Source organism: Danio rerio, chromosome 16, assembly GCF_049306965.1.
Source record: "Danio rerio strain Tuebingen ecotype United States chromosome 16, GRCz12tu, whole genome shotgun sequence".
Taxonomy (NCBI): Eukaryota; Metazoa; Chordata; class Actinopteri; order Cypriniformes; family Danionidae; genus Danio; species Danio rerio.
Window position 1 is genome coordinate 26,551,929 of NC_133191.1, and position 17,510 is coordinate 26,569,438.

At 35.6% G+C, this 17,510-nt stretch overlaps 1 protein-coding gene across 1 annotated transcript; it reads left to right on the forward strand.

Moving 5' to 3' along the window:
• The first annotated feature begins 2,899 nt into the window (after nucleotides 1–2,899).
• On the forward strand, nucleotides 2,900–16,208 carry fbxo32 (F-box protein 32). The gene is given in 9 exon segments (NM_200917.1): nucleotides 2,900–3,138; nucleotides 3,770–3,879; nucleotides 3,964–4,013; nucleotides 4,094–4,186; nucleotides 9,446–9,539; nucleotides 11,535–11,719; nucleotides 13,350–13,532; nucleotides 15,328–15,471; nucleotides 15,555–16,208. Coding segments are annotated over 9 exon segments (1,071 nt in total). The 5' UTR covers nucleotides 2,900–3,016; the 3' UTR covers nucleotides 15,645–16,208.
• Nucleotides 16,209–17,510: the final 1,302 nt, after the last annotated feature.

Sequence of the window (17,510 nt, forward strand, 5' to 3'; positions counted from 1 at the left end):
CAGTCACCAGATCTCAATCCAACAGAGAACCTTTGAAATGTGGTGGAACGGGAGATCGCTTCATGGATGTGTGGCAGACAAATCTGCAGCAACTGTATGATGCTATCACGTAAATATGGACCAACATTTCTGAGGAATATTTCCAGTTGTTGAATCTATGCCATGAAGAATTCAATCACTTTTGAAGGCAAAAAGGGGTCAAACACGGTACTAGTAAGGTGTACCTAATTAAGTGGCCAATGAGTGTATACTGTATGTGGTTGGGTCAATGATACTTTCCAACATTATTTTCTATATACTCTATTATATTATATTTTTTATTTTACATTTTCAGACTCTAATATATTACACTACTATACCCATTAAAAAGTAACCCAGCATTGCAATAGTTTTGAAATCAAAACAAAAAATATTTCAGGCATATTTAAAACAATAATCATTCAATGCAAACTGACTCTATTGAAATATTTCTTATAATGTTTAACCAGCAAAAAGGTTCTAATTTTGAAACATAATCCCTTTGAGCTCTTCGATGAAGTGTTGTTTCATTCATTTTCTTTTTAGCTTAGTCCCTTTATTAAAAGGGGTCGCCACAGCAGAATGAACTGCCAACTTATCCAGCAAGTTTTTAATGCAGCGGATGCCCTTCCATCCACACTTATACACTATGGACAATTTAGCCTACCCAAATCACCTGTACCGCATGTCTTTGGACTATGGGGGAAACCGGAGCTTCCGAAGGAAACCCACGCGAAGGCAGGGAGAACATGCAAACTCCACACAGAAACGCCAACTGAGCCAAGGTTTGAACCAGCGACCCAGCGACCTTCTTGCTGTGAGGCGACAGCACTACCTACTGCGCCACTGCCTCGCCAAGTGTTGTTTTATTTTTACAAAAAAAAAAATGTTGAATTATGGAACAAACTTATACCAATGTTTTCACATTTTGTTTTCAAAATCTTTTTATTTTACTTGCATTATAACCTCTTTCTTTTATAATAAGTTTTTTGTGTTTAGACATGTTGTCTTTGACCAATTTGGATGTATCTATGTGCCAAACTTGAATTTCCCATTTACTTTGTATACATTTACTGGCATTGGCACATTTTTTTAGGTGTCAGTCATGTCTCAGGTAAATACATCTTGTTGTAAAATGAAACCAGTGGGTCTGCAAACAATATAGTGTCCATTTTAGCCTCAAGGAAGTGTAAAGCACTGCTAATATACCCATCCTACAAATCCTTTGGTCCAAGCACACAACTGTTTCAAGCTGATAAGATTTAAAGTGTCTGAAAAGAAACAATCAACACAGAGAAACTCGTACGTCTGACTTAAAGAGATTAAATGATAAAAGGACGCTGCTAGTTTCCCATTTCCATCAGCTCTCATTACATCATAATGTAGGGCAGCTGGGTCACATTTCTCGCACAGTATGCAGATCATTACCAAACAAAAGTGAACAGGTATTGATGAAATCGATTTCCAAAAGATCATGTTTCCTTATTACGGTGTGAAGCGCAGTTCTCTACCAGTTTCATTTTACAAAATGGTGTTATCTAAATAGAAGGTCACTTAGACTCTGATCTTGTTGCTAGCAGGTTTAGTGATAAAGTAAAACGTATGCTTTTATTCATAATGGATAATCAGCCTTTGCTTGACCCACTTCTATGGAGTCAAAATACAAGTAAATTACAGTAAATACTAGTGTTTTTAACCAAATTATAGTAAAGGGCATGGTACTGTATGTTTTATAGTACTTGCCACTTTTTGTCAAAGCAGCTTAACATAGAAGTTATAGAAGATTGAAACTGCGTCAGTTCAGTTTTCAGAGTTGAATATCAGTTTAGTGCAGTTTAATGTGGTTTAAAATTCACTGCTGCAAGTCCAAACACTAAAGAGCAAACCCATTGATGCGCATCTCCACAAGTTTCAAACAAAGCAAGCCATTGACAAGGTACAAAACTTTACCAATTGACAAAAGTGAAGGAAAATAAAACCTCGAGAGAAACCAGGATCAGTTGTGCACGACCGATTCTCCTCTGGCCAAACTTCTTGTGCAGAGCTGCAGTCTAGGTGCTGGAAGCTGGAAAACAATTAGGTATTTGGTCGCTTGTTTGCATTTATAGTTAGATTATGTGCAAGAACTACTTCATGTATTTTACTGTAGAATGTATCAAAAACACTGTAGTACCTACTACCATATACTATAGCAGGGGTCACCAATCCTGGTCCTTGAGGGCCGGTGTCCCTGCAGGGTTTAGCTCCATCTTGCTTCAACACACCTGCCTGGATGTTTCAAGTATACCTAGTTAGACCTTGCTTAGCTTGTTCAGGTATCTTTGATTAGGGTTGGAGCTAAAATCTGCCGGACACCGGCCCTCCAGGAACAAGTTTGGTGACAACTGTACTATAGTATATGTAGGCGATACACCATTCTGATTAAAGGTTAATCTTGTGTATTATAGTCTTATTTTTCCAATATCCCAAACTTAGGCCTACAATCTATCTGTTTTTTATATGGCAGCATTACATATAACATTAATATCTTGTTCAAATATATAATCTAAACCGAAGGGCTTTCTTTCTATTTTAAGCTTTTGTCTGGGCATTTCTGAACAGTCTTATTGTTGTTTGTTTAACACGGTGAACTTGAATAAGAATCTTGTGCTCATCAAATTGAATTTACCGTGTATGATATTTCATAAGCGCATGAGGACAGATGATCCGGCAGGGATCCGAGCTCTACGAGCTATAATGTTTCTACTGAGGTTTTGCAATATTAAGGAAGATGATAAACAAAGCCACGTGTTGGAAAGCGCCGTCCAGAGGGGGCGGGGCCAGGAAAACTTCCGGATTCTCCTCCTGACAATATAAATACAGCTGCGCACTTTTATCATCAGAGACGCGTTCAGACACAGTGGGATTTAATATTGCGGCGAGAAAAGCACTTAAACCGCTTCTCAAGTTTAACATTAGTTGGTTTTCTTTCGTTGTCGCTCGTTTTCGGTTCTTGACAATGCCGTTTCTTGGACAAGACTGGCGGTCTCCTGGTCAAAGCTGGGTTAAAACAGAGGACGGCTGGAAAAAAACGACGAAAGATGACAACGAGACGAATAACAATGTTTTGGAGAGGAAGAGGTCGGTGTTTAATCTGCACTTCAAGTCTTTGCCCTGATATCCTCCGTTGACCAACACTGAGAGCATCATCAAACAAATGGCGTAGTTTACTGCAGGTCGACGCGAGATCTGCGTCAAATCCAAAAACAGACATTTCTAATATAATTATTGACAGCAGATTCACTTTACAGTCGTGAGATGTTTGTTGCTTAATATTTGTTCAATAACATTTTTTCAAATGCGTTTATATTATATATAGTATTTATTTGATTACGTATTACGTTATTTAGCTTGATAATCCATGAAGTGTCATATTAAGTGTTATTTAAGTGTGACCAGTAATTTGCTGAACCAAACATGCATACGTCTACGTAAATTTGTATATAAATATCTATCTTTATAGATGGTGATGCAGCACTGCAGTAAATAGCTTGCTGTGGTAAACACAAAATGCCTTTGTGTTTGCTCATCATCTTTTAATCACCTTGCTATTAATAGTGACCATAGGACAGGTCAGATCCTGGAACTATATACTGTTTCTAGAACGGTTGCTGTAAATGCAGACGAGAAATGACTACATTTGCATATCAATTACTTGCATAATTGACCTTTAACATGATATTAAACGAAAAGCACTTGTCTTTGTTTTCAGCTACTGCAAGGAAGAGCATGACAAAGAGAATTTGATCCTCAGCATTAATTATGATGTGGCTGCAAAGAAGCGAAAGAAGGACTTGCTGAACAACAACACAAAAATTCCATGTAAGTGTCGTCAGCGTGTCTCATGACTTTTTAAGATGTGAGGTGTCTACTAGTGTAAAAACTTAACTGACTGCTTTGTTTCAGATTTTTATAAAGACAAATGGATTTATGTCCATAAAGGGAGCACCAAAGAGGTAAGATCTGTTAATGATTTCCTCCTGGGTTTCAGTGTGAACAAACAGTCCACTAACTCCTCTTTGATCATTTCTCACAGCGTCATGGATATTGTACTCTGGGAGAAGCATTCAATCGCTTGGACTTCTGCAGTGCCATCAAGGACACCAGGCGATTTAATTATGTCGTAAGGGTGAGTTTCCACTGTCTGTTTATAGCTAGGTGAATGGTGACTATAGCCAGGCTTAGCGTATGAAGAAGGAAGGGTTAGGTCCTGTGCTCAGGGTATCTGCTACTGTTTTCATTCTTATCATCACACACCAGACAAGAGGGCCTCTGGGGCTGTTTCATAGCAGATGCACATATGTCTCTGTGTGCATTTTTGCAGTGTTTCTAGTTATGGAAATATGAGTGTAACTGAGTGTAGATTATCACAGCAAACTTGAGCGGTGATAAATATAAATATTGTACTTTGTGATGTGGTAATTCAATTAAAATGGGTGAGGAAACAAATGATAAAGCAACGCTATCATCAGATACTGTTTACAGTTCAAAATTCTCAAATATGAACTCTATAGTCTGAACTGAAGAAATTAACTTAAGGAAAATTGCATATGAAAGAACAGGGAGTCCTATTTAGCCATCTCCACAATTAATGCTATTTTAATGGTATCATAAATTTCACACTTTGATTTGATTAGATTTAGTTTGTGATTAGTTTCTGTATCTATTCGATTAGTATTTCATTAAGACATATATATATATATATATATATATATATATATATATATATATATATATATATATATATATTTAAATAGATTAAATAGGATTGCTGGTTGCTGAAATAACTATAAAAACAAACTACACATTTCTATTTAAAATAAAAAATCACACCCACACATTTGTTTGATTACTTTTACTTCTCCTTGGACCAAAAAAAAAGGTAAAAAAAAAAAAGAATCACTAACATGCACATAAACTGCACAGAGCACATAGTACAATTTGTACACATAGTACATTTCTTTCATGCCTTGTTCAGTTAATTCATGACAATTTGCATTTGTATAATGTTATTGTTATTAGCAGTATTATTTATTAAATGCATATTTATATTTGCTTTAATAAAAGCAAGTTTAGATTTGTCCACCTGTCGGGTTTTGGAGACGGATGTGTCACTATTTGGGGCATAAGAATAGGACACGTGTTTGGAAATCACTTCATTATTAATGTTCATTTATTAATTTGCTGAAAATTACAAGTGAATTTCGAAATATTTATACCGAAACATAAAAAAGCACCTAGTACATCTGTAATATACAGAATTAGCTCATGTTGGCACAACTTGCTATGGACAATACGTTTTGTTTTGTTTTTGTGAGTGAACCAACTCGAAATATAGTGACATCTACAGGAGGATAAGTGAAGTACAAAGAGTATTCACATCCTCTCAAGGGGAACTTTCACAAAACAAAACATATTATTCTGAAGAATGTTGGAAACTAGCAGCTGTTGACATCCATATTTTTTTTCCTACTGTGGAAGTCAATAGCTGCTGCTTTCCAACATTCTTCAAAATATCTTATTTTGTGCACTACAGAAGAAAGAAACTTAAACCTGTTTGGAACAAGTTAAGGATGAGTAAATGATGAGAGAATTTACATTTTTGGGTGAACTATCACTAAGTAAAGCAAGCACAAAGAATCATTTGCAGGATTTACACATTATTATTATTATTATTATTATTATTTTAACTCAGCCCTAGTGTTTAACCGCACTTCAGTAAATTTTCCTTTTACAACTCCCGTAATTAGCAAAAACAGTATCATTGTAGCCTGATTTTGTAAACTCACACCTGTAGTAAATGGGAGCCTTTGAACTGAAGTTGGTCATCTATGCGTTGGTTTAGGGTCACTAATGACTGAATGTTCCTCTTGGTTGACTTGTTCCATTGATGAAAGCAAAGGCCAAGAGCAGAAAAACACTGGTCAGTGTGACGGCGAGGTCACTGTCACAAAATGTCCTAGCAGACAGCTGAGCTTGAGAAAGCATATGAAACCAGAACGGAAAGTCAAATGACTTCGATGGCCATTAACTCCCCCTCAAAGCCCTTCTCTCTAACTGTCTGCATTGTGACCCTGAATTCTGATCCGATCACTTGATTCCACTGTGCTATAGAGTCAGCTATGACAAGCTAAAGGTGCTGGAGAAATTGGGTCATGAATCCTTGCGTTCACTTAAGGTAAACACAGGATCAGGATCAAGATGTTTACTTGGGACTTTTGTACTTCGGTCACTGAAGTTCACTTGAGTGCTTCAAGCGTTCATCCCTTTTTTTTCTCGAAATTTCCAAGTGCTGTTGAGACACCGTAGTGTCAGGTTTATCTTACAGTTTGTCTCTTGCTTGTCTGGCCTTGTGCTGGTGTTGCGTTGGAGCTCAGTTACAGAGATCGGGTTCAGTAGGGATGGAAAACCAGACCTATATGAGACTACATATGACCAAAAAAAGACTACTCGTAAATCTGGTAATCTCATAGCATGTCAAATCCCTGTAACCAATCAGTATGACTTTGTCTTTAATAATGAGCTTCTAACCCATATGAGAAAACACTAGTAATTTATAGGAAAGGCTATGTTTTTATTTTTTAATCATACTTTAGTAAGGTGTATGCCCTTCCAGCCGCAACCCATCTCTGGGAAACATCCACACACACACTCATACACTACGGACAATTTAGCCTACCCAATTCAACCTGTGCCACATGTCTTTGGACTGTGGGGGAAATCGGAGCACCCGGAGGAAACCCAAGCGAAGGCAGGGAGAACATGCAAACTCCACAGAAACACCATCCGAGCCAAGGTTCGAATCAGCAACCTTCTTGCTGTGAGGCGACAGCACTTCCTACTGCTCCACTGCCTCGCCTCCTATTAGATCACATTTTTAAAAATGATCATCAGTCCAGGAGGTGGCGCTGATCGACAGCAGTATTAGTTCAAAGATGTTAAAAGCAGGAAAAATAGTTTTAAACTATCGTTTCAAAGCTGTCCAAATGTAACTGTTTATTTGCATCAGCTGCTGACTGGAAATTCTTAGCATTCTCCTTGCGCATACACGCAAAACATAAGTAATTTTGCTTTCTAAGAAAAAAAGTCTATAGAGTCCCCATCAAGAGACCGGGCCATGAGGACCCACACAGATAACAGGTTAAGCACCCCCTGCTGGTCTCACTAACACCACTTCCAGCAGCAACCTAGCTTTCCATGTGGTCCAGGTACTGACCAGACACAGCCCTGCTTAGCTTTAGTTGGTGACCATGTGAGAGTTGCAGAGAATTGTTGTTTGTAACTTCAATAATATGTATTTTGATTAAATTATTATTTTTTTTTTATTCAATTGTTGTACCTGAATACTCGGAAAAGGACAAAACACTGTATTTCATCTTTTTTTTTTTTTTTTTTTGCTCCTCCTACAGAATCACCCCAACCCCAATCAGTCTAAAATGATAAATTCTTTCCAAATGGAGATATTCAAGTCATCTGGTGAAATTGTTTTTATATCGCAATATATATCACAGAATAACTAAAAATCACAATCTTAGATTTTTCCAATATCGTGCGTATTTACTATAAATTACTATGCTATGTGTTTTTTTTTATATATGAGAATACAAATAGCATTTGAATGACATTGTTGTGGCAAAACATTACACCGATATAAATAACATCAGTAGATTATATAATTTCTAAATGTCAAAGGGTCGGATATTTAACGTAATTAATTTTAAAGGGCACCTATGATGAAAATCAACTTTTGTAAGCTGTTTGGACAGACCTGTGTAGATATAGTGTGTCCACGGTCATATTTCGATCATATAAAGAAAATAACTCTTTTTATTTTTTATTTTTTTATTTTATTTTTTTACATTTTCGACGTTAAAATAGGATCCAAATCCCTCTCATTTTGAGGCCCACTGCGACAGTGGGCCGTTTCCCTGCCCACCGCATTGATTGACAGACACGTATTAACATGTCTCCATAGTAACACGTATAATTCTGTCTACAAGAATATGTGCGGAATGCAACTGGGATTAACAGATCTGTTCAGCTCTCTGTGATCATCAATCTTCATCAATTATGCTCAAGAATGAGTTTTACATGTTTAAAATGTTTTTAAAACAGTGCATGTTGGAAATAAAGACAGCAAAATTTCTACGTAATTCATCATCACAGCCGCATAGACTCAGTACAATTTTAAAATAAGAGGCTTCAATGCTGGTTTGTGGACTTAAAGAGAATCAGCTTTAAAGGCACTGGCAACAAAAACAGCTATAACTGCTCAAATTTCCCAGATTTAAAAAGGTTTACTAAATAATCTGATGGGTGTTTTGAGCTGAAACATTACGATGTTACAAGCAACATTAAAGAAATGTTTTGTTTCTTCAAGTAGCCTTATCGTGAAGTTGTGCTGCTTCATATTTTTGCTGTGATGCAAAAATTTATTCAAGCTGTGATGCAGCTTTTTAATCTTAAAAGTGTTTCAAATAGCTAATTAGCATTTTAAAAATGTTTATAATGAAAAATTTATTGTTTCAAATATGTTGCAATTAATAATATATTGTATTGTTTTTATTTTTTATTTTATTAAATAATTACAAAACAATGTTTGATCATAATCACTGACTTAGATTTCCAAATTTGCCTGGAAATAGTTTTGAAAAAAGGAAATTGTATTAAAATAGAAAAACATAGTCAATTATTTACATTTTATTACTTTTAACTTATTTGTAACTCCTTTTTGTTTCACAAATTAAATCATAAACCATTTCAGTTTTCTTCAGTAATTATTAAAAAAAGATATAGTCAGCAATAATAACATGAATAGAGCCTCCGTAAACCTAAATAAGAGACATTTATATTAAATGTTTAAAATCTTCCTAGCCCTAAATGTTAATCCTCCTAGCATCTGTCATCAGGGTCTTGCTGTGGAGGGTGTAGGGGGTATAACAATGCTCACATGCTGCTGGGTCGAGTGTGGGTCACTTTTGCTCCATGATGCAAACAGTGCTGATATTACATGCCAGTCATGCCAAACTGACCACACAAATATCTGCTCTTGGCTGTCCTAACATCACAATATCAACCTCTGTTGTTGTCAAACTGATCGCATGCATTTATAACACAAGCTGAGTTATGGTAAAGTTACACACTCTTTGTTTTACAGTCAGTAAAGCATTTGAAGTAATGCTGCTTATCTGCTTGTGTCTGAACTTCAATAACAGACATAAGCCAGAGTGAATGTGTGAGGAGGGGGGAGAGAGAGAAAGAGAGCGTCCCAATTCTGAGCCCTTTGTTTTTGCCAAGGCTGAAGAGAGTGGAATATAACAGTCTGTAAGTAATGCTGGAACACACAGTCTCTCAGTCTGACCTCTCAAATTTATGTTTAACATTTCAGCTGCTGGAGCTCATCGCCAAGTCCCAACTGCCTTCTCTGAGTGGAGTGGCACAGAAAAACTACATGAACATTCTGGAAAGGGTTGTGCAGAAAGGTACGCTTTATTGTTGGTATCGCACATCTTCAGCACTTCATTTGGAGAACTAATAGACACCGTTAAACTCCAAGAATGTCAGCTTGCATTCCTGAGGCCCCATGAAAAGATTTTTCCCCCATTCTACTTCTCTATCAAGTTGTAGAATTATGCCAGATGTTTTTATAACTTTGTAAATGTTTCTAATGGAAATTATATATATTTTTTTTTATCACGCATTAAAATATGAATTGTAGGATTTGGGATCTTATGCACCATTGTACAATGGGGAAGATTCGGTACTCCACAAAATTTTGCATTCAAAAAGGTTATCTAATTTGGCAACCAATGCTGACATATATAGAGCAAATGGATCCAAACTTAGTATTTACAGTTTGACCGTTGTTTATTTGTTTCTCACTTTTTTTTTTCCTTCCCTCCATTTTATCTTAATTTCTTTTTATATTATTTTATTTCTTTATTTTATATTTGCTAAGCCTATTGTAACTCATTGTGTGCCTATATTTGTACAATAGATGAGGGACCATATAAAGGTATTTTGATGTAAAACAGATTAAAAATGTGCATAATGTATTGTATAGAAATGGTGCAGTGGGGCGGAGTGCTCTGTTGGACAAATGATAATTTGTCTCTGTTTTTTTAATTGCGAAATAGTTGTTTTATTTACCAAAATGTTAATAAAAAAATCAGAAAAAAAAATTTGTGGTAATGATATAAACTAATTTTTTGCATATTTTTGTTTGCATTTTAAAACAAACAATGATATTGAGTTAAAATGCAAGTAAATAAATAATTTATAAAATATTTACTTTCACACAATGCTTTAAATATATAGCATTTAAAATTTGTAAAATATTTGTTATTTGTTTGATGATGATAATAATAATAATAATAATAATAATAATAATAATAATAATAATAAAAATACAAATTCATTATTTATAAAAAAATGTTTAGAAGTATTTGACCCTGGACCACAAATCCAGTCTTATGTTGCTTGGCATATATTTGTGGACATACGCAATAAAATACCTAGTATGAATCAAAGTTATAGAATTAAAAAAAATTGAAAACATTAGAAGGTTAGGTAAAGATCATCTTTCTTAAAGACATTTAGAAAGTTTAATTCCATAAATGTATGAAACTAAGTTTTTGACTCATAATATGCATTGCTAAGAATTTATTTTGGACGACTTTAGAGAAGAATTTTATCAGTATTTTGATATTTGAACCTTTAAATTATCCCTCAAAATCATACATCATTAGAATCCTTATTTATTCAGCATTCAGATGCTGTATAAATCTCAATTTGGAACTGAGAAACATTTAGAATTTAATAAAATAAAATATTTAAATTCTTGTAGAATTCATGTGAAATTTGGCTAATTTCATGACTCATCGTGCATTAAATATGTTTTCATGATATTCTGCAATTTTTTCTCCATTTTCTTAGTACTTCATTCTTAAATTTTACTCTGACATTTGTATTAAAATTGTGTTTTAGATTAGGCTCAAATCTGCCATAACAGAATATCTGTTTATTCTGTTGTCCGAAATCTTTTGCAATAAAATACTTTTTAGTGAGCTTGGTCAGCTTCTCAACGAAAATATGGCTTAATGGAGATTTATATAATTGTCTGCACCGAAACGACAACAACAACAAGCTTCACAGAGCAAACAAGAACCTCAGCTGTGTTGTAAACCAAAAGTCATCTCAGCTAAACAAAGGTGCAGGTTGTTTTAGGAAAGCAGATTGCTCACTTGTTGGCCACATTTACCTGGAGCTCTCTTCATTCCTCAGTTTACCATATAAATTAGTGTGCGACGTCTTAATCATAACAGAAAGGTATTTTGTTTTGATGTGTTATGAAAGCCTCTGGCATGGACATGAGGTCTCCAGTAACACACACCAGATCCTGTCAACACTGTTGAACCAATTATGTTGTGCGTCCTTGAACTTTATTTAACTAACTAAACATTTGCACTCTTCCGCAGTTCTCGATGATCAGCAAAATGTCCGGCCGATTAAAGAACTTCTGCAGACACTGTATGCGTCTCTGTGCAGTCTGGTTCAGGACATGGGCAAGTCTGTGCTGGTGGGCAACATCAACATCTGGGTGCATCGCATGGAGAACATACTGCAGTGGCAGCAGCAGCTAGACAACATTCAGATCAACAGGGTGAGTGAGTCAGTAAGTGTATATGAACCATAATGTAAAGTTCTGGTGTAATTTATTCCAGAATCCAAACCTGCAAGATTGAATTTTTATTATTCTTTTTTTAAAGGAACAAATTTTTACAAATTTCCTAGAGTTAAACAGTTGAGTTTTACCATTTTTAAATACATTCAGCCAGTTATTTCACTCGATGGCCATCTTTGAAACACTTCTCGGGCAGTATGCTCAGCATTCTGTCTGAATGGGGAGACATCAAATTCTCCAAAAATGTTTGCCAAGCTTACGATTACATTGCATATTTGGAATCGCCAATAAACTACAACCATCTCATAAGTTTCATTTCTAAATGTCAGAATCAAACTAAATCTGCATATTTTCAGGTTGCTCGAGTTAATGTGCATGCACACTGAGTAATTGCTGTCATGCGATGTGGGTTTGACATGACTGACTGTACCTCACATTCGTTTAATAAATATCACAAAACCTAAAAACGTTTGTTTTTAAATGTAGTTGGTTCATTTAAATGGACAGATTTAGTTTGCTCCAGTGGTGTAGTGGTTAGTGCGTCGACACATGCACTCCGGTGCTCACGGCGACCCGAGTTAGATTCCCACCTCGCAGTCTTATACTGATCCGTCCCCTCTCTCTGTACCCCATGCTTTCCTGTCAATACTCTCTACTGTCCTATACAATAAAGGTAAAAACCCCTAAAAATAATTATTATATAAAAAAGTACAGATTTCAAGCATTTATTTGGATATTTTTCTTATGTCTGTCAAGCAAGAATTTGCTGGAATTCCAGTGTGTTTGTTGACCACATAAAGTGTTTTCAAAGCACACGTCTGTTCTAAGCTTTGCCCCCTGCGAAACATCAGTGTATATCGATCGATGATTGTACTAGTAGGCGTGGCTTAATTCGCCATATTGACTGTTACATATTTTCCTTAAATTGAGCAAGATGCTAATGGTCTAATCTGATTGAACGATTTATGCTAAACTAAGCTAAAAGTACCAGACCCAGAGATCCCCCCCCCCTCCCCCCCCCAAAAAAAAAAGTGGAGTTTTCCTTTAATTCTGGGCAATGATGTTGTTAATTGACATCTCTGTGATTTTTGTTTTCGCAGAATAAAGCCTGACGGGCTTATGTAAAAGTCTTTATTCTGCAAAAACAACCACCAAGATTTAGACTATCAAAAATAGCTGAATGCAGGATAAACTAACCTGTGTATTTTTTCAATCTCAAGATGGCGCCAAACGACATTAAATAACAACCCTAGGCATATAAATAAGACAATCATATAAATATGGATATGAATGTATTCACATAACAACATTATGTTTTAGCACCCAGATGAACTGGTGTTATTAGTATGAGGGGTTATTTCTGTTATAACATACTTTGGATTAGGGTTGACCAATCAGAATTAAGTATTCGAGAGAGCAGTGTAATAATCATGATAATCATGAAAAATGTTTGTACTTTCATGATGTATGTGTGTATATTGTACTTTGAATATATTACATATGTGGATATTTGTAAAACTCTTTATATTTGCATAGTTTAGCAAACAAATCTCCTGAAATTGTTCAGATCCTAAATGTAAACCGAGACCTTCTGCTGTCATTTGTCCAGCCCAAAAACACAGGGATGACGTTGCTGGAACTGCCAGTGAGTTTACAGCTCAACATCATGCAGCGTCTCTCGGATGGACGAGATCTGGTCAGTCTGGGTCAAGTGTGTCCTGACCTGAGTATGTTGACAGAAGATCGGCTGCTGTGGAAAAAGCTCTGCCAGTATCACTTCACAGACAGACAGGTACATGATGGTGGCTTTTTAATTTGCAGTGTCACATTTTATCCAAAACTAACTGTGCTATCTAATATCTGAAATTATCTAATAGAATTTTGTTTTAATTTTGCTATTTAACCTCGCCCTTGAGGCAATTGTTCCGGCCCTCCAAATAGTGTGACCATCAAAAATAAATTTAGTTTAGTTGAAAAACAGCAGCTATAGTTATGAAGTGCTGTGCGTCTGTTCAATACAGCACGAGCTGCTGTTGAAGGCTGTGCAGAGCACGAGTCACTTGACATTAAACGAGTGGCGCAAGCAGCCAAAAACATTTAAATATGTTTGTAGAAAAGGCCTTTTTTTACAATGCACTGATATCGATAATAGGGATGTAAAGATAAGCCGATTTCACTATAGTCGCTTAAATTCGTCACTGAATTAATCTTAAAGGCTTCTCAACATCGCATTTCTGTTGCACGGAATGAAAATGCTGCAACTAAACACAGTTATGCCAACTGTGCACTAGTTCAAAGTTCCGAGCTTCTACACCAAGGCTAATACGCACGCACACTTCATTATCTAAAGCAGCGGGCATTTCACATATCGCATCTTTTCCATGCACATGTTTGTTTTTTCCAATATGTAAGAATATATGTTGATATGCATGCGCAAGTGGAGTGACGCACTCGCACCTTTCCAGGCGCACTCAGTAGAAAACATATGGCGCAATCTAAACAAAAGATGTGCTAGACAAATTATTAAAATGATTATGTATGTAATCATTTAAATACCTACCTAATATAAAGCTTAAATTTACATGAGATGTGATAACTGCGAAACCCTGATTGTTCTTCGGACTCTAATCGCACAACCAAAATCAATAGTTGTTGCATTTCGAATTGTTATGCAGTTTAAAACACAACAAATGAATGAGTTTAAATGTAGAAGAAGCCTACTTATGCGATGCACTGATTTTGATGTGCTTTGAAATACATTTGCCACATTGTACAATGCACTGATATTATGTAGTTTCAAAATACAACATATTATTAACATTTAAATGTAAAAAAAAAGCCAACATGGGTGTCTTAAGGAGCAAAAATACAACATAGGCTGTTGTGTAATCACTCGCATTGTAAGTCATATCTCTCCAGCCCTTCATTTGGGTTGCTTTTCATGAACTGGCTCCCATGATAAACTAATTGAATAGCCCTGGTATACTGCGTTTGAGTGATGGGTGCGCACTAGAAATGATAATTCTTGTGCAGCTTCTTGTCTTTTTTTTGTTTCCAAACGTTATAAGTGACAGAAATGACTGTATTAACATTATTTTAACCTTCTTTTAAAGGGGTCGTTCACTCAAAAATGATAATTTGCTTTATCACGTAATCACCAAATGCTTCGAAATCTTTTGAGTTTTTTCCCTCTTGTTGAACATAAAAGAAGATATTTTGAAAAATGTTGGTTTCCATTAGAAACTGACGTGCAAATTATGATATCAACAGAATATTGTTCTTCTGTTCAACAGAAGAAAGAAGCTCCTATAGGTTTAAAACCACCAAATAGTGTTTGACTAAATTCAGCAGCCCAGAGCATGTTAACAAAAGCGCTAAATTTATTGGTCGACCACTTTTTAATGTGGCACATTAAACCAAAATAACGAGTCTTTATGTTTTTTAGTAATAAGCCATTAATAATCAAAAATAAAAATAAGTGAAATTCGTAAATGGGTGCATGACCATTAACTAGGAAACATCATATTATTTACATAATTTTTTGTTCAGCCTCATGATTTGATATAAAGTTGCCATGTTTTTCACAGATCCGCAAGCGCCTCATGGTTTCAGATAAAGGGCAGTTGGAATGGAAAAAGATGTATTTTAAGCTGTGTCGGTGTTACCCTCACAAAGAGCAGTACAGCGACACATTACAGTTCTGCACACACTGCCACATCCTCTTCTGGAAGGTGAGCTTTTAGTTTATTTTTTGGTCACTGTCTATAGCCAATTTTTTGGCACTAACAGAATTCTCCTTTTTTTCTCTCTTCAGGATACAGACCATCCTTGCACTGCCAATAACCCAGAGAGCTGTTGCAAAGCAGTGTCTCCACAGGGTTTCATCAACCTCTTCAAGTTTTAGCAGCGCTGCATTGCTGCCATGATGTACATAGTGTCAATAGTGCAAAGATTCCTGGATGACTTGAGGCAGGGAGAAGACGACTTGCATTAAAAGCAGATGCCTGTGTTACGTGGAGGAGTTTGGAAACTGAATGTACTCAAATATGCACGACGAAAAACCAAAAAGCTGCGTTGGGGAAAACATGCTCTGTTTATTTAAAAAGATTGTTTTATTTATTTATTTAGCATGGATCTTGTTTACTCTAAATTGAAGATTTGGAAAAAAGGAGTAATATGTGCATACAACAAAAAATGCTGCCCTGGTCTCTTCTGTGAATGTAAAATAGGTTCGATATTTGTCAGCGCGAGCGATTTTTCTTTGTTTGAACTTCAGATAGCATATTGGTGCTTCAGCAAGTGCATGATATGGGAATGTTTACCAAAATGGCCTTAATACTGGTGTGCAATACTTTTCTAAGGAAGTCTCCTGTTTTTGTTTTTCACTTTTTTATACATTTGATATTTTCAGTGGTTTGCGATTTAAACATGCTTGGGGTTTTTTTTTTAAACACAATAAAAACAGAAGTATGTTAAAACAGTTCAAAAGCATAACTCATCCAACGTGCCTTATTCTCAGCGGTCAAAAACATATTTTAAAAGGTGTTTGAGATTCATTTGCAGATGGTTCTTTCTGAACAAAACATATGCAGAGAGGGGTCTGGATGCAGACCTGGTGCAGTGCAATCTGGGCTGCATCCAATGCTTTTTAATGGGCTCACCTAACCCTACCCATCACGGTGACGTCACTCACTCCATTGTGTGCATTGTGTCTGACATTGCATCGCTGAGTGATGCAATCTCAGCTTGCATCATAAAGGCTGCATCCAGATACTATTGCAAATGCATATGCATTCAGATTTATAAGGGAATTGACAAAAGAACTATGAATAATAGATGCATTTTACACTATTTAATTTTTTTATTTTACTAGTAATGTCTCTGCTTACTGTGTCATTTAGGGTAAACCACACATCTGACATAAAATACTAGATATAATATATCTGCAAATGAGTAAATATATACAGTTGAAGTCAGAATTCTAAAACCCCCAGAATTATTAACCCCTGTTTATTTTCCCCCAATTTCTGTTTAATGGAGAGCAGATTTTTTTCAACACATTTCTAAACATAAAAGTTTTAATAACTAATTTCTTATAACTGATTTATTTTATCATTTTACTCTTCTATACAGATTAAAGTGACATTTAAAGGCGTATTTAGTTTAATTAGGTTAACTAGGCTGGTTAGGGTTATTAGGCAAGTTATTGTACAACGATGGTTTGTTCTGTAGACTATCGAAAAAAAAAATATAGCCTTAAAGGGGCTAATAATTTTGACCTTAAAATGATGTTTAAAAAAATTCAAAACTGCTTTTATTCTAGCTGAAATAAAACAAATAAGACTTTCTCCGGAAGAAAAAATATTATCAGACATACTGTCAAAATGTGCTTGCTCTGTTGGACATCATTTAGGAATTATTAAAAAAAATCACCTATTTAAAGGGGGCTAATAATTCTGACTTCAACTGTAGCATATGCCAGCATACAAAAACAAAAGTGCTGGTAATGAAATAAATCACATCTGTTGTCTTGCAGCATTTTTACTGCCATCTCGTGTAAAATGTGAGTTGAATATATCTGGTGATGGCTCTGGTAATGTTAAACTCTTGTAAACTCTACAATACTTCTTTGTAATTTTGGGATGTTGTACTTACTTGCAGCAATGCTGTGAATCACACAAAGCACTACATGATTGTGCACTAAAATGTGTCTGTACGTTAGATTGGTTTAATTGATGAGTTACACAATATTTCAACATTAAAATATGAA